At 55.9% G+C, this 16,632-nt stretch overlaps 7 protein-coding genes across 7 annotated transcripts; 4 read left to right on the top strand and 3 right to left on the bottom strand.

Moving 5' to 3' along the window:
• Nucleotides 1-717: 717 nt before the first annotated feature.
• Nucleotides 718-3,495, top strand: PG985_007149 (3' 5'-cyclic-nucleotide phosphodiesterase 2; the record flags this gene model as incomplete). Its single annotated transcript, XM_066826918.1, has 4 exons — nt 718-877; nt 959-1,825; nt 1,888-2,483; nt 2,545-3,495. 4 exons carry the CDS (start codon nt 718-720, stop codon nt 3,493-3,495), a joined length of 2,574 nt encoding a protein of 857 aa, XP_066684593.1.
• Nucleotides 3,496-5,098: 1,603 nt separating this feature from the next.
• PG985_007148 (protein-S-isoprenylcysteine O-methyltransferase) lies at nt 5,099-6,298 on the bottom strand (the record flags this gene model as incomplete). Its single annotated transcript, XM_066826917.1, has 1 exon — nt 5,099-6,298. The coding sequence occupies one exon, from the start codon at nt 6,296-6,298 to the stop codon at nt 5,099-5,101; it is 1,200 nt and encodes a 399-aa protein (XP_066684592.1).
• Nucleotides 6,299-7,264: 966 nt separating this feature from the next.
• On the top strand, nt 7,265-8,094 carry PG985_007147 (galactoside O-acetyltransferase; the record flags this gene model as incomplete). The annotated part of the gene is made up of 2 exons (XM_066826916.1): nt 7,265-7,449; nt 7,530-8,094. The coding sequence occupies 2 exons, from the start codon at nt 7,265-7,267 to the stop codon at nt 8,092-8,094; spliced, it is 750 nt and encodes a 249-aa protein (XP_066684591.1).
• A 19-nt stretch (nt 8,095-8,113) lies between these two features.
• On the bottom strand, nt 8,114-8,768 carry PG985_007146 (uncharacterized protein; the record flags this gene model as incomplete). The annotated part of the gene is made up of 3 exons (XM_066826915.1): nt 8,114-8,234; nt 8,298-8,606; nt 8,683-8,768. Coding segments are annotated over 3 exons (516 nt in total), but the record flags the coding sequence as incomplete, so codon positions are not given.
• A 290-nt stretch (nt 8,769-9,058) lies between these two features.
• Nucleotides 9,059-11,233, top strand: PG985_007145 (peroxin 8; the record flags this gene model as incomplete). The annotated part of the gene is made up of 1 exon (XM_066826914.1): nt 9,059-11,233. The coding sequence occupies one exon, from the start codon at nt 9,059-9,061 to the stop codon at nt 11,231-11,233; it is 2,175 nt and encodes a 724-aa protein (XP_066684589.1).
• A 535-nt stretch (nt 11,234-11,768) lies between these two features.
• Nucleotides 11,769-13,513, bottom strand: PG985_007144 (uncharacterized protein; the record flags this gene model as incomplete). The annotated part of the gene is made up of 3 exons (XM_066826913.1): nt 11,769-13,160; nt 13,244-13,374; nt 13,441-13,513. The coding sequence occupies 3 exons, from the start codon at nt 13,511-13,513 to the stop codon at nt 11,769-11,771; spliced, it is 1,596 nt and encodes a 531-aa protein (XP_066684588.1).
• A 1,764-nt stretch (nt 13,514-15,277) lies between these two features.
• On the top strand, nt 15,278-16,342 carry PG985_007143 (DNA/RNA non-specific endonuclease; the record flags this gene model as incomplete). Its single annotated transcript, XM_066826912.1, has 1 exon — nt 15,278-16,342. The coding sequence occupies one exon, from the start codon at nt 15,278-15,280 to the stop codon at nt 16,340-16,342; it is 1,065 nt and encodes a 354-aa protein (XP_066684587.1).
• Nucleotides 16,343-16,632: the final 290 nt, after the last annotated feature.

Here is a 16,632-nt window from a genome sequence, read left to right as displayed (position 1 = left end):
TTTTGCTGCCCACACACCACGCACCAGCACCACACACACATACACGCGCTACAAGACGCTACATACATACCTACGCTACAGGCCCAGCACTCCCTCAGATGCGACCACGTCCAATCCGGGACCTACGACGTACAAGTACTACGGTTACTGCACCACCACCATCATTCCAGCCTTTTTGCTAGAAACCCATTGAAACAACAGCATCAATTTTCTCTTGCAGTGTAACCCTCGACTCGACTCGGACTCGGTCGTCTTCTCTTCTACCTCATTTCCAGATTGTCCTTGCCCCCCCTGCCCGCCCACGCGACTTGCCAGCACTCCCCGGACAGCATAGCCAACCGTCGCGCGCGATATACCCCATGTCATCAATTTCTCGCACCGACTCGAGATATCTTTGCCTGGCCTTTTGCGACTTTATATAACCACCGGTCCGTACCCGTCGACCCGCCCGATCCCGACATTTGCCGCATGCGTGGTCGCTTCGTGCGCATGATTCACCCTCTCAGCTGTGCTGCAGAAGTGGTCATCAGCCTGTCAAGGCAACGTCCTTTCCTGGGGGTCGATTGAGGAGCCACAAGGCTGCCGGTTCCCTTCCGCAATTGGTCGCATTCGGACACACGCCCGTCGAAACCGAGAGGAGACACGCCGTCGCAACCCCGAGCTTAGGTGTGCTCCAGTCGCAAGACTGGTGGCCGTCGCCATACCAACACCATCGCAATGGACAGTGCCACCTGTAATGTGATCTATGTTGATCGCAATGTGCGATGCGATACACAGCTGGCCAATTCTTCCACGGCCGAAGACATTGGTACGGCATTGGGCGATTCCGGCGAATTACGCACCAATGTCCAGCTTATATTGTATGCTTTTGGGAACGGTACGTCTGTCGCAATTTGTGCATATTCTTCCTTGTACGTTCCCAGGTCGGAGTTTGCTAACATGGGGATTTCGCTTGTAGCACATGTATGTTCCACCGGAGCTGCGTGCATTTCGACCATCTTCGAATTACACGATACTGCTATGATCGAGTTGAAGCCCACGATAGTACTTATAGATGTTCCGCATGACGAGCAGAGATTAGCGTCCAATTCCTCCCGCGACCCGTCACCGTATTCGCAGGGGTCCGATAGAGCCAGTCCAGAGGAGTGTGTGGATGACGACGCCTACGGACTTAGGCTGTTGGACAGAATCGTTTACGAGACTCACTCCAGGAACCTTTCGAAATTAGTCGTCCCTATCCCCGTCGTCACGTTCCCTTTGCTGCAGAGCCCGCCGCCAGAAGACGATGAGAGTAGCCAAAAAGCTTCCGAGCAGTACACAGACCCCGAAGATTTGGACCAATCACCGGACACGGCCAGACTACCGTCGAATCACTCGATCTTGAGGACATGCTTAGACTCCGGCGCCGTCGATATCATGGCCAGTCCTCTGCATGCCAAGACAATGACGACACTCGAGGTACACGCCTATCGGGCCCACAAAGAAGCCGTCAGAGAGCAACAAGCACAGCTCGAGATTACCAGGGGCCGTAAGAGGTCCTGGGTGGGTGTCCATGACGACAAGGCTCCCTTCTCCTACCTGCGGGAGGCAATGGTGTCCAGTCTAATGACCGGCATCTGTAAATCTGGTGACGAGGACATTCCTGGAATCGGCAACGTCAGGGTTTGTGTGTCTGCCGATAGCCGGGCTGAGATAGCCCAAGCCATTGGAAGATGGCATTTTTGCGCACATGATTTCTCGGACGACCAGCTTCTTGTTGCCGCCAGTCTCATGTTCAAGCATGCATTTTCTATGCCCGAACTTGAGCAGTGGCGACTGCCAACCGGTGAGTTCTTCGAAATTTCCGCTTGTTTCCCTACCGAGTGTGCTCAGCTCATGCTTTCCTAGACCAATTAACGACGTTTCTCGTCGCATGCCGGGCTGCGTACAATACGTTTGTTCCCTACCATAATTTCCGCCACGCCGTCGACGTTCTCCAGGCCACCTTTAACTTCCTAGTCCATATTGGTGCGCTGCCACCATATCCTCTCCAGTCTGGGGCGGATGTTACCCCAACACCGAAATCGCCTTTGGCAGCCCTGTTGAAGCCGTTTGAGGCCTTGACCCTCTTGATCAGCGCCATTGGCCACGATGTTGGCCACCCCGGAGTCAACAATGGCTTTCTCGTGGTGCTCAACGCCCCGCTGGCTCAACTCTACAATGATCGATCCGTTCTCGAGTCCTTCCACTGCGCCGCCTACTCGCAGATCCTACGAAGATATTGGCCACTGGCCTTTGAAAACACCAAGATGCGGAGTCTGATGATTAGCTCCATTCTTGCCACTGACATGGGACTACACTTCGATTATATGACCAAACTCGGCAACCTCCAGGAGAGATTTCAGGAAAACCACTCGACTGACGGATGGAATGGGCGTACACTGGAATCCGAGACCGCGCTGCTCTGCGCTCTTATCATCAAATGTGCGGATATTAGCAACGTTGTAAGTCCAGATTCTCTTGAACAGTCCTCTGACAAAATTGGGTACTAACGAATGTGCACAGGCGCGGAAATATGACACTGCTCTGAAGTGGATGTACATTCTTTGCGACGAATTTTCGAGGCAAGCCTCCATGGAGAACCAAATCGGTATCTCGTCATCTCTCATTTCCGAGCCGCGAAAGGATTTCCTCTCGTTGGCCAAAGCGCAGCTTGGATTCATGAACATGTTCGCTATTCCTCTGTTTCAGGGAGTCGCAGACTTGCTGCCATTTATGCAATACACAGTGGACGAACTGGAAGGAAACAAGACTCTGTTCGAGACGGCCATCGAGGATCTGCCTGAGATGGAAGAAGACAGGAAGAAGCGTTTGCAAGGGACATTATCGCCACGCAGTATGAGTATCGCCATTGCGCCTCAAGACTCGAGGGACTCTTCGTCGGGCAAGACACTGGGCCCAGTACAGCACACGAAGGACCACCAATCCGCAATGAAGGGATCAGGATCCTCGCTAGGAGGGTACAGAGAAATCAATGGGGTATCGAACGAATTCGAATCTGCTGGGGACTTTGGTGGTTGCGACCGATTCAGTCTGAACGACGCCGAGCATCACGTGGGGCGTCGCGGAAAGCAGCGCTGTAGCGAAACCACCGAAGGTAGCAACTCCGTCCCGTACTCAGCAGGGGACTGGGCATCCCAAGCGACAAGTGCTACTACCGGGAAGATGCCGCTGTCGCCCAGTACTCAGGGTACTAGCATTATCAGTCAGGAATCACTGGAGCGCCCATCAGACGTTCAGGCTGCCAATATGGCATCTTCTGACGGCAACCACCTGGTACCACCCGTACCCTCGAGAGAGGTAATGACTTCGGAAGAGGACCTCTCTAACGGAGCCAGGGATGACAAGTCCCTTAAGAAGAGGCCAAGCAGATTTCGTATGAACGCACTGAACCTCTTCCGCAGGCATAAGGGCAGCAGTTCACCGTCTCGTGGGGAATCCGGAGCTGCAGGATGAAAGGTGTACAAAAAAAGAAAGATCTTTATGTGATGAAAGAAGCGCCGTCGAGCTAGCCACTACACAGCACGATCTGCTCGTTCAGAATGTCGGCAACGTTGGTTGTCTTGTCCTGGTACGGGATGCTAACGATGAGGCCTGCCGAGCAACGACACAGATGTATGCCGAACATGAACGACTGCTGCTACTGTCGCCCCGACGCAACTTCTTCCAAGCGAAGGTTTGAAAAACTTCGCCCCAGCGTTTTTGTTTGTTGCAAGCTCGATTGTGGCTTGCATATGTGTTGGTCAGCGAGCAGCTATACATACACCACTGTAATACTGGCTCTTGCAGTTGAGAAGATTATATTTTCGTGCCTTGGTGGAAGATAAGACCAGGCGAACATGGCTTGACAGAGCCAATATTAGTATACCACGGAGAAGCGGCTTTATCCTAGTCAAGCGGATTGGGAACCTGGAACAGCGGCTGTAGATGGGGGGCCATATACCCTGGGGGCCCCCCGCCGCGAGAGGGCTCCAGGTTGCCATTAGCGGTCGATGGGGACATCAACTGGGAGAGCAGGATGTCGCCATGTTGAGGGATAGGAAGGCTTTATGAAAGTACGAAAGTTATCCATGACGACCGTTTATGACCACACTTACCCTTCTTCTTCTGCTTCTCGTTCATCTCATGCGTATTGCACTGCCCCACAACAAATAAGAGCATGCGCCATACGGGCATGCATGACGAACCAAGGACTGCATCTCTTGAGAGTATGCGAGCCCACGGGTCACGGTAAAGGGCTTCTAGGTGAGGGTTCAACGTCTACGGGACATAGCTCCGATAGCGCAAGCAAAGCCAGGTTACAAAACCACTTATCTGTAGTTATTTGTATGTAAAACGCCTTGGTAAACGTTTCGAATGTTGCCTCATGTCTATGTTTGATATATTCGCCTACTTGCGTACCGAACTTTTGTCAAGCTGTCGTGGCTCAAGGCACGCACATATGATATGGTGATGACGGGGTCGCTCTATCGGAAACCCTCTAGGCGGCTGCCGGCACATTCACAAACGCAGACACCCGCATATTTATGGCGAATTCGTTGTTGTTGGAGTATACCGCACCAGCCTTGGTGGCATTGGCATGGTGCGAGGTCATATATTTTTCTATAGCCGACTTCTGCAGCTTGTGTGTCGAATGCAACGATAACTAGGGGCAAAAAGGGGCTTCCGTGACGGCCATGTACACTGGAAACGTGCATATTGCCCATTGAATACCCTGTCTGACTAGATCGAAAGGGGGCTTTTCAATAAGATACTCGTAGGTCACGCACATTCCGAACTAGTATTAACCAAGGAGAAAAGGGACGGACGGTATGTAGTCTTCTTATATATTGACTAGATTGAAATCCGCTGTACATCAGAGCCTCGGTGTCGAAAACACATATCTTTTCTCGGCAAAACGTATCCCTCTTCCATATACAAAGAGATATCACCTTCGCTCGGCTCCCTTCGGGGCGTTACCACGTGAAACCTACAACTCCCACCCAGGAGGCCAGACAAGAGGAACGCAACATGTCCCCGGCAAGAAAGAGAAAAGGAAAAACCTCCACTCCCAACCGATTTATCCAATGAACGGTATCCTGGTAGGGACACGTCTCCTGTATTCGGGATAGTCCTCCTTGTACTTGTTCACCAGCCAGATCTCCTCCTCGCGGATGCGGATGCTGAAGAAGCGCCAGAGGACGGCGGCGTAGCCGACGAAGCAGACGGGGTTGCCGAGGACGAGCTGGGTGCCGAGCCCCCACCAGAAGAAGGCGAAGTAGGCCGGGTGGCGGATGACGCCGTAGATGCCCGTGGTGACGAGCTCGTGGCCGTCGAGGCGCGTCTGGACGATGTGGTTGAAGCTGGAGCCGGCCTGCAGCATGGCGGCGGTGCGGATGAACTGGCCCATGAAGGTCAGGAGGAGCCCGAGCAGGAGCAGGACGGGACCCAGGTAGAGCGGGGCCCAGGCGCGACGCGGCCAGAGCAGGTTGGTGACGAGGCACTCGAGCATGGCGGCCGAGTGAGCGATGGCGTAGTGCGGCCAGTTGGCCGTCAGCAGGAAGGCCTTGACGCCGGCCTCCTTGGTGTTGCGCCGGGCCGTCGTCCAGAACTCGAGGAAGTGGAAGAGGGCCAGGGCGCCGACGAAGAAGGGGATGCGCCACAGGGCCGACGAGGTCAGGGCCAGGACGGCGACGACGAGGGCCAGGCAGAGCGACAGGGCGTTGCCGAGGCAGAAGGCGCGCATGGCGATGCCCTCGAGCGACTTCTTGCCGCCCGGGTGGTACTCGAGCCCCGGGGGCCGCGGCAGGGCGCTGAGAGGCAGGGTCGGGTTAGCACCTGGGTCTTTCTCGGCGGCAGCGGCGGCGGCGGATGGGGGAGGAGGGTGCAGCTTGGTCTTGGACGTGTCTATGACCATGTTGGGGTACTGGCGCGAGCTCCGGCGGAGGTGCCGCTTGTTCAGGCTGGCGCTGATGGGCGTCATGGGCGGCCCCTCGGCCCACTCGCCAAACGAGCTGCCGCTGGCCCAACCTTTGGGGCTGCTGCCGCTGCCAGTACTGCCGTTGACCTCGATCTTGATGTCTTTGGTCGGGAAGTTGGCCACCATGGGCGAGACCAAGTCTTCGGCCTCCGTGTCATTGGCTAAGGACAGCAGCGGCGGTGGCGGCGCAAGCGCATCCTGGGTGGACACGTCCTCCCCGGACGGATCTTCGTCAGAGGTATCCTCCTCTGGCCTCATGGGCTTGCCCGAAGACGGGGAAGGTGGACCAGTGTCGGGCATATCAGGGCGTAGCGTGGGTTTCCAACCAGACGAAAAATAGACAATGTGTGTGTGTGTATGACACAGACCCTCAGGGAAAACAGTCACAGTGACTGACGACTGGGGAAAAAGGAATGCCTCGAAAGGGACCATCCAGGGAAAGGAGACCTATGGCATACATGGAAGGGGCCATGCCATGGGCTTGTCTGAAAGAGAAAGAAAAGGGAACCATGGCTTACCCATTGCCTGATGACTGCATCGTTGTCACACAAAGACGAGCTGTTTTCCTTTTTGTTGTTGTGAGGTCATACGGGGAGGGCAGGTCGGTTGTGAACAAAGAGATATGGGATGTAGCGTGGTATGAGAGCCTCGTCACAAACACTTCAGCAGCAACGACGCTGTCTAATAAGATAGTTGTACTGGCTGGCAGCTGAATGAGACGGGAGGGAGTGAGTGACTGGCCCTAGTTGTGAGCCGCATTCTAGTCGTGTCCACTAATGGCGCTAGAGCAGCATCAAGTTTGACATTGAATGCGCCTACAAACTACGGAGTACAGAGGACCCCTTGGGGCAGGAGGCCTAACAATGGGCGGAAAAGCGCGGCAGTAAGTTGCAGGTGTACTTTTATTGCCCAAAGAAGGTAGATCCCATTCAAGTAATCCGCAAGCGGAATATGTAAACAAGCAAATAGCAACAGTTGTAGGGGATGATTAGGCTGTACGTAAGATAAGTGCCGATGCTGCAGAGCTCTGTACAGAGCACCCGTCCCGAATAGTCTCATGGTCGAACTTGATCGGGGATATAGGGTGTGTAGTACATAAGTCACAAGTATGGATGTAGGTAATAACAGCGAGCTCCGATAGTAAGCGCGGGGTACCTGGACTTATTTAATGACACTGCGACGAGTTTCCATAGTCGAGTGCTGAGGTATATTCACTTTTAGTATACCGACCGTACTCAACCATAATCCTTCTGTCCAGCCGTCACCATGCAGCAGATCAATCTGAAGGAAATCGACGAGGAGGAGAACCTCCGCCGCATGCGCAAAGGAGACTTGTACTACGCTTTCACGCCTAGCCTGGTGGCTGATCGGAGACGATGCCGGCTTGCCAGTGAAGAGTTCAATAAAGCTGGTGACGTCTCCCGCCGGCGTCTGGTAGAGTTATTCAAGATGTGAGACCATACCCCGTATACCCATATGCCATACCATATACACAATGCTGCCTTTTCCTGAACATACTTCTTCTATCTAGGATCCAGGATGACAAGTCGCCCCTCCCACCAGCAGCCCCCACTCCTGAAGAGGACGAGGACCTCTTGGCCAAATATGTCTGGTGCGACGGGCCGATCAAGATGGATTATGGCCGCAACGTGACGTTGGTACTTGCCTGCACCCGCCCTGTCAGCCAAGATGAACTAACCAGCACCAGGTTTGGGGACAATACCTATGTCAATTCTAACAGTACCTGGATTGATACTTGCCCCATAAACGTGGGCTCGCGTATCCTCATCGGTCCCAACTGCTCCTTCTTCTCTGGCTCGCACCCTGTCGACCCGTTTGTCCGCAACGGATACAACGGCCCCGAGATGGGTGCGCCCATCACCATCGAGGACGACTGCTGGATCGGGGGCAACGTGACCGTGCTGGCTGGCGTCACCATTGGCCGGGGCTCGACGGTAGGCGCGGGTAGCGTGGTGACCAAAGACGTCGCTCCTTATACCGTCGTAGTGGGCAACCCGGCCAGGTTCCTGAAGGCTGCCGTTCCGCCCCAGGCTGCCGAGAAGGGTTCGGGGACTGCTGGTGCCGAGTCCGCGTAAGGAAACGATGATAGCTGTCTCATAGTCCGCCTTGAATGGAGAATGACGAGACGACCAGCACGAGAACGTTGATCCAACCCCAAATAAAGGGCACCCAAGTTGACAGCACGAAGTTCCCGTTAAGGTAGACGGCACCGACACTGCAAAGCGAGTCAGGACACACATGAACATTAAGAAACCCAACGGATCAGGGACAAACTTACACCACGCCTGTGACGGTACCGGTAAATAGGGCCTCAATGCCAGCTATCAGGGCGTAGATGACGGGTACGGTCCACATGTACTTCCAGGTCGTACGCCTCTTCCCAATCTGCATGGCGAGCGCTGCCGCGGCCGCCGCGATATGAAATATGGCATAGAGAATGAAGGTCCATAGTAATGTAAAGCGCCAGGAGTCCCATATGTTATAGAGCGCATAGTGACAGCTTTCCGGAGGCCATGTCAGAGAGGGAAAGGCAGGGACCTTGTAGTTGCTGGGCGGGCAGTCGGGGCGCGCGGATCTCTGAACCGACCTGTAATTGGAGGAAAGGTTAGTCAGTATATGATTTTCAACGACAGAATCTGGAATACTCGCTCGTGGCGACTCACGTCTGGTTGCCCATCAGATTTGTCTCTCCGAAAATCTGCGGTGCGAATGATCTGTTTGAATATTGATGATCAACATTTGGCGTTGTTCTGTAAATGTAGGTGCTAGGTAGGGGTGTTTGCGCATTACCTAACTGAAAGCTGCCCCTGTTCTGGGGTCGTTTTAGCGGGTGGCTCGGGCGCTTTTGGGCGGGCTGACGTCGTGCCTCGGCAAATTGGTAGGAGCTGTGCTGTCGCCGAGCCAGCACGTACACTTGAGCTTTTGCCATCTCGTCGATATGAACACCATCAGATAACGGGGAGACAGAAGAGACAAGACAGCCCACCTTCTACCAACCCGCATGTAGACCGCGCGGTGCTGACGCACAAACATGTAACAATGTCTTCTGCGGACCGACTCTTAACCACGACGCTGCGAGCCTTCCAGGAGCCGCACCGGCCGAGCGATGTCGACCGATTGTACGCGAGCACCGCGACGCTGCTGAGCAACCTCAACAACCACCTCAACATCTCGCTCCTGACCTCCCACCTCCTCACCGCCCGCGCGATATGGGACCAGCCCTTCTTTTCCACCACCGACAGCGGCGGCGGCGGTCTGCGGACGTGCCTGCGCATCCTTAGCGTCTACAACACCGCCGCCCTGCACGTGCAGCGCAACGAGGCCGAGAACGCGCAGCTGAGATGGGGCCAGCAGCCCGTCGGCAGCGGCGTGCGCTGCGACGCCTGGGCCCGCGCCGTGGCCAAGGGCGCCGACGACCGCTCCGAGCGCTGGAAGCACCTCCTCGTGCTCACGGGCACCCTCATGGGCATGGAGAGCGAGGACCGCCGGGCCCTGTCGCGCGGCCTGCGCGCCACTCTCGAACAGGCCGTCGTCACGGCCGCGAACCTGGCCCTGGAGGAGAACAGCAAGAGGAGTATGATGGTACCATTTGGAGAAGAGCTCGGGTCCAACGCGGTGATGCTGGCGCTGGCGTTTGTGTTTCCCGTACTGTCGGATCACCACAAACAGATGCTCAACTGCGACTTGGTACTGCCGGCTGCGGTGCGGGCCATGACCGGCCCGGAAGGCTTCCAGGATGGCGACTTCTTGCGCTCCATATCGGCGGGGAATGTGGCGGGCCATGAGACGTTCTATCGGGCGTCTCCGTCATCCTTTGCCCAGGTCCAGCAGCTGGAAGCGCGGCCGCTACCTCAAAACATGGGGCCCTTGTCCCGACTCGCCGCCTTCGCGGTGCAACATGCAGCGGACTCTAGGGTTGTCTTGGAGTCGCAGGAAAGGCTCCTTGTGTTCTCGGCTGGCCTCTTGGAAAGGTGGCGGCACTGCCCCTTCTCTTCAGTCGATATATCGACAGAGGCTGCTGTCCTGCCCCCTGATATGATTCGAGGTCCCTGGGCAATGCTATGGCGGCTTTTGAAGAAGATCATGTACACCGTCGTTGCTACTATCCAGCCTATAATAGGGCGGTGTCTCTTGGACCCTCGCCTGCGCAACGATGCAACCGCACCGATGGTCGCATCCAAAACACTCCATACTCTACGAAACCTCTGTTTTATATCGTCAAGGGAAGGGGCAGACGCCTTCCAGGTGTACGTCTTCACGTATTTGACGTCTCTCGACATCATCACCCGCTATCCTGACGCTTGTGTCGCTTTCCTGCAGGAGACGCAACCAACCGCCCCGGGCCAGCCAAACTCGCCAGCCCTCACGCCGCTCGACCAGGCGTTGACCCTCTTCTACCTCAACACGGCGGAGCACCTCCCCCTCTCGCTGCCCACGCCCGCCGCCGACACCCTCGTGCTGACGCTGGCGACCGCGCACCTGTCCGCCGCGTCGTCGTCGGCCCCCGTGGCGCCGCAGACTTCGCTCACCCTCCCCCTATACGAAGCCGCCCACGCCTCCATCCTCTCGGTGCTCTCCTGCCCCCAGCACGCGCCCCTGACCATCACCCTGATCCCCTTCTACATCGACACCCTGCTGGCCTCCTTCCCGGCGCGCATCTCGCCCCGCCAGTTCCGCCTCGCCTTCAAGACCGTCGTCCAGATCGCCAGCCCCCCCTTCCCCATCGCGGCCTCGCACCCCCACCTCGCCGAGACCCTGCTCGAAATGCTGCACTTCCGCGCCGCGTCCGCCACGACGCACCCGCTGCCCGCCGAGCCCGGCCTGGGCGACAACAATCACAACGTCATGCACGGCGATCAGCAGCAGCAGCCACTACCGCCCGTCTCGGAACAAACGACGCTCGTCCTCTCCCTCGTCGACGCCCTGCCGTTCCTCCCGCTGCCCCTCGTCGAGGACTGGCTCACCCGCACCGCCGAGGCCATGAACGCCGTCGCCGACCCGGCCCTGCGCGAGGTCGTCCGCAAGCGCTTCTGGGACGTCCTGGTGAGCGGCGAGATGGACGTCGAGCGCGCGGCGGTCGGCGTCGCTTGGTGGGGCATCGGCGGCGGGCGCGAAATGGTCTTGTTGGCTCAAGCCGCTCCCCCTAGGCGGGACGGCGAAGTCATGATGAGCGGTGCCTTGGGCGGTAATAGGTTGGAAGCGAGCAGACTATGATGATTGATGCATGTACGTATGTAACTTGTGAGGCAGAAACAACACTTGCGGTCTTGGGGACCCGTGGCGAGCGTATTATAATATCCAATTCACTAAGCTTCAGATCATTTAGAGATAGAGACCACTCGCTGCTAGGTGCTTTTCAGAATGGGTGACAATGCTTTACACGGTACATCGAAGACGACTTTGTAATCGAGGCTTTTGTATATTTAAAGATATCCCGATTTTTGCCTGGCCTGCCGCGAGCTTGATGCTATACGCGGAAATATAAATACCCAAGTCATCTATAAGAATGTCCAACCACCCCTGAAAATGAAATCGCAAGCCGCCTAGACCTATGCAAACCCGATTGAATACCAATAACTCCCATCGTAATGCAAATTCAGCCATTACTTTAGTTCCAATGTTCGAGTACGGCGGGCGAAGGAAGCCCGTAAGCTATACTGCGGTATTGGGCCGGAACCCATTACATCCATGAACATAATTTCATAGTAAATGATCCAATTGACCAAACACCAGAGCCTTTCCCCCCACGCTAATGTGCATCAGAAGTAAAAGCATTGCTCAGTCCCATAAGGGACATGCCCAAAAACGCCAAGAAAATGCTCATGTTGCGGTTGTGGTTCAAACTCAAGCTTTCGACAAAAAGCTGCAGTGCCACGCTCGCCATGATTCCGGCGGTGGCGCCAAAGAGGCATCCGTAAAACACAGAGGTGGGAGTCATGTGCGTCCTCTTGGCCAGCTGGAACCACAGAACGGCAATGCCCGCACCCAGTGGCTGGCTCAGTCCGCCTAGGACAGAAGACCAGAGCATGGCCTTCAAACGACTACCAAGAGCCATGTAGAGCGGCAGAGCCAGAGCAAAGCCCTCGGAGATGTTATGAACGAAAAGTGCGAGGAAGACGTTGAAGCCTAGGGCTGGGTTCGCATGATTCGTAGCATAAGTTATGAAGCCCTCGGGGAACTTGTGTAGAGCGATGGCCACCGATGTCTGCAGTCCGATCGACAAAAAGGCGTTCTCGGCTACGTGGTGATGATGCTGGGCTTCCAGTTCCTCGGAGTGCATGGAGGCGCATTCTTCCCTCTCCGGGCAGTCTTCCAGAACCTCGCAGTGATCGGCATGGTGATGGTGGCTATCTCTGGAATGAGTCCGGCTTGTTCGGCAGCTCGGGCTTGTCAGAGCAACGCTGTGGCCCTCGTCGTTGCCGCCTTGTTCATCCAGCCTCCTCAGGTCATGTACTCCAGGATGAAAAGTCCCCGTTGCTGTACGCAGAAGCGTCGAAGCACGGGAGACGGTGCGGCTACTCAGGTGTTTGAAGCATTCAAGGCCACAGGGATCCGAGTAACCATAGCATGGCCCCGACTCATCACAATTGGCTTTAGTGTCCTTCACAAATGACATGACCCGTTTCTGTACTTGCAGCATTGAAGGTCGCCTTTCCAGCGTTGCGGTCTTGCTCCGAATGGCACGGTTGGGGTAAAAAGGCTGACCCATGGTGTCACTGACCCCGGTCTCCGGCCTTGCCAGTCCAGCTGGCTGACCGTTCACTCTATTTTCCGCCGGGAGTAGAGGAGAAGATTCGGTGGCATGTCCGTTGGCGCCTACGGATGATACCCTTGGGCCACCAATGTACCCATCTGGAACTTCGCGGTGTTTGTCGGAGCTTCTAGCGCGTGCGCGTGACTGCCTCCGAGTAGTATCATGGGCATGGGCGTGTCCTTCATGGGCGGGATCGTCGTGGCTGTGGTCACAGTCGACTACATGCGAAGGCAAAAACTGATGAAACAGCCGCGATAGTACTTGTATGCCGACGAATCCACCAATAAAGCATCCCATCAGTATGAAACCAGAGGCTTGTTCCGAGATGCCGCCCTTCTTAAGGTAGCTCTTTGCCTCGGGGAGCATGCTGTACAACGACATGAAGATCTAGGGCGGTGCCTTGTAAGTAACGAGCCACAAGAAAAAGCACCTGCGTGGGCAGCCGGCATGCAGGACTGTACGGTACATACCATGACACCAAAGCTCAGACTCAACGAGCAGGCCAGGAAAGTACTATTCTCCTGGATGCTGAAGTCCCGCTTCCCAGGGAACAGGCGGACGAGCTTGTCGACAAAAATGATACTCGCGCCGAAGACACAGGCTATGAGAAAAGAGTCAACATATCAGGTGAATGATATACAGAGTGCGGGTGGTTTTGGTCACCCACCAATGCCGGCCACGAGACACATGATCCACCCCCTCGTGTCGTTATTAAGACCTGTTCCATCCATGGCCTCCATGATTGGTTCTTGGTCAATGACGTCTCGCCGGTCGGTGCCTTGCAGTAGGCGTACCCTTCGATCGGGTTCGCGAGAGATGTGGCTAGCTTGGTATTTAGGGGAGCATCGGCGTATCGTTCGTTGTTAGTCGTGGTTCGTTCCGGGGAGCTTGGTAAGATCGTGGACGTAAACAGACCGCGCTGGTCGGAAGGTCTCGAAACGGAAGTGGGCAGGAACAAAGAAGCGCTTGTGAACGGACCAGCCCTTTTGTATAGTATATGTACAATAGTAAAGGAGGAGTAAGATGCAGCTTCACGACATCAGCCGACATGAAATCATCAAAAGGGGGTACCTGCCAGGAGAATGAGTCGTTACGGGCTTGCAGTAGCAGGAAGGAGGCGGACAGCTAGTCGCGACAAGGCGGTTTTGTACATTTTGTACATGGGGGTGCATGCGTTTGGGCCTATGATGGCATGCCAAGCATCCGCCTCAGCTGCATTGCAAGCACCTTGATGGCCACTATTGAGAGGGATTACCGCAGTAAGAACGCCTGCCAATGGTCGGTGAGAAGATAGCATCTGAATTATACTTTTTCTTCTTTTTCTTCCCAGTTTGACTATCGATAGAACTTGGTCAGGTCATTTTCTTACCTACAGTACGTACACTAAGGAAAAGGGAAGCACACGATAGGACAGAGCAGGAGCGATTGCGACTAAAATCTTCAGCAACCGCGCATGGCATGGGCAGGGCAGATCGGTGCTAACCAGGGCCGCCGGGAGATCATTCAACGTTAAAGTACCTGGGTGGTGGGGTTCCCTGCACGCACGGGTAGATATCAAGCATCGTGCCCCCGCGCGAATCAGAGTCCAACTATTGTCTTCGGCATCCTCTCCATAGGCTGGGGGCAGTAACCTAGAAAGAAGCTCAGGTGGTGCCTTTGACAAGACTCTGGGGCTAACCAGGCTTAAGCACCATAGGTAACCTACACCAGACAGCATGTTGTCAACGCCCACATAGTGGCGCATAACGCCCGAATGGAAATAACCAAGTTTGTAGACACTCCGATAAACGAGACAGGTGTATACCTCGATCTTGCGGCCGTTATTGTCTCCCGTATGAACGATTCCACTATTGAAGTAGGTAAGGGTAGCAACCTTGGGCAGCGCGGTCGGTGTGTTGTAAATGTCCCTTCCTATTGGGCGGAATCGACTGGATGACTGGCTGGTACCATGCATCGCACTAAGGAACAAGCTGCACAGGGCCGAGAAGTGTGACCTCTCCAAGTCAACAGACAGTAGACGAGATTGCTCAGAGGATGATAAAGATAGCAAATGCCATCATACAATTACTCGGGGAGATCGAGAAGTTATAAGCCCCATAAACGATTTCGATCTCGCATCAATAGTCAAGTGCTCGAAACATTCCCATGGTCGCGGCGCCAAATCACGAACAGCAGGGATAAGCGCCGTACCTGCAGCCCAGCCGACTTCCCTTAGCCTTGTCCTAACTCGTCTCGAGGCTGAGGAAATCGGTGAATTTTCCCTCCAAGTCGCCCATTCGAGACCAAATTTGGAACAGCGACCACCCCTCCATCACCACGAGGGCCGCCGAGAAGCAGGCGTCGCACCTTCCCGCGTGCATGCGTGTTGCTCATACCCTCACAATCGCCCAGCGCCTGACCGGTTTCCCTTCAGACACCGTACGCTCCCTTAATTCCCTCTTTCTCGTATAAAACCTCGATACCGCCAGCGAGCTCCCGTAGGGAGCCGGTCAAAAGTCGCCAGGATGTCTAAATCTACACTTGCCATTATCGCCGCTGCCAGTGCTGGAGCTGGCGCCGCCTTCACAGCCGGAATGTATTCGTTACGCTCCCCCTCCGATCGCAAGCTCGACACCAAGACAATATCCACTACCACAACAACAGTATCTACGTCGCCTAGCGCCACCTCGGCACCGGTGCCTATCCCCGCCAATCAGATCTTCAAGCCCACCACCGCGCAACAGACTGGCTTGTCCACCTCCGCGCCTGCGGCACTCTTCGGGGCGCCCGTGGACCCATCCGGCCTATTCGAGTACGGCTTCCCAGGCCCCGTCGCCGATATCGCCACGCGCGCCGCCCTCGTCTCCTCCTTCGACCGACGCCTGCGCAACCCGCACTGGGTCATCGAGCACATCACGCCGGCGTCGCTTGCGGCCAAGGATGCCGACCGCAAGCACAGTGCCTTCCACGAGGACGAGTCGGTGCCCGAAAAGTTCCGAGCCAAGCTCAAGGACTACTACCGGTCGGGCTACGACCGGGGCCACCAGGTGCCCGCGGCGGACGCAAAATGGAGCCAGCCGGCCATGGACGGGACCTTCTTCCTGACCAACATGTGCCCGCAGGTGGGCGAGGGCTTCAACCGGGACTACTGGGCGCACTTTGAGGACTTCTGCCGGCGCTTGACGGTGCGCTACCCCTCGGTGCGCATCGTGACAGGCCCGCTCTATCTGCCCAAGAAGGACCCGGCCGACAACAAGTGGTACGTCAAGTACGAGGTCATCGGCAACCCGCCCAACGTCGCCGTGCCCACCCACTTCTACAAGGTCATCTTCGCCGAGGACGGCGCCGTCGGCGGCAACGTCGCCATCGGCGCCTTCGTCCTGCCTAACGCCCCCATCCCCAACGAGAAGCCCATCACCGACTTCGAGGTCCCCGTCGAGGCCGTCGAGCGCGCCAGCGGCCTCGAGTTCGCCTCCAAGCTGCCCGTCCAGCGCCGCAAGCGCCTCTGCGCCGACACGACGTGCGCCCTCGTCATCAAGGACTATGCGGACCGACAGAAGGCTTTCGCCAAGCCTCCTGCAAAGCGTTAACGTGGTCTCCAAGGCACAGGAGAAGAGGGGCTGCAACTGTAAATAGAGGATGGGTATATACCCGCGTTTTAGAGGTGGAAAGGAACCTTAACTCTAATCTTGTATCATGCATTTCGTTTACAAGTTTTGGAATTTAAGCTGTCAAGGTGTATGGCACGGAGCTTCTTTGTTCTTCCGCTATTTGAGTTGGCCTCGGGCCCGGTGGGAGATCGGCTCATCTTACTAACGATGAGGCTTCAGATCGTCCGCATTTGCAACGCATTGATATTATCGGTTCGCCGAACAGGGAG

Source organism: Apiospora marii, assembly GCF_038362585.1.
Source record: "Apiospora marii strain CBS 49790 chromosome Unknown utg000004l_segment0_segment1, whole genome shotgun sequence".
Lineage (NCBI taxonomy): Eukaryota > Fungi > Ascomycota > Sordariomycetes > Amphisphaeriales > Apiosporaceae > Apiospora > Apiospora marii.
This window is presented reverse-complemented; position numbering and strand designations above follow the sequence as displayed.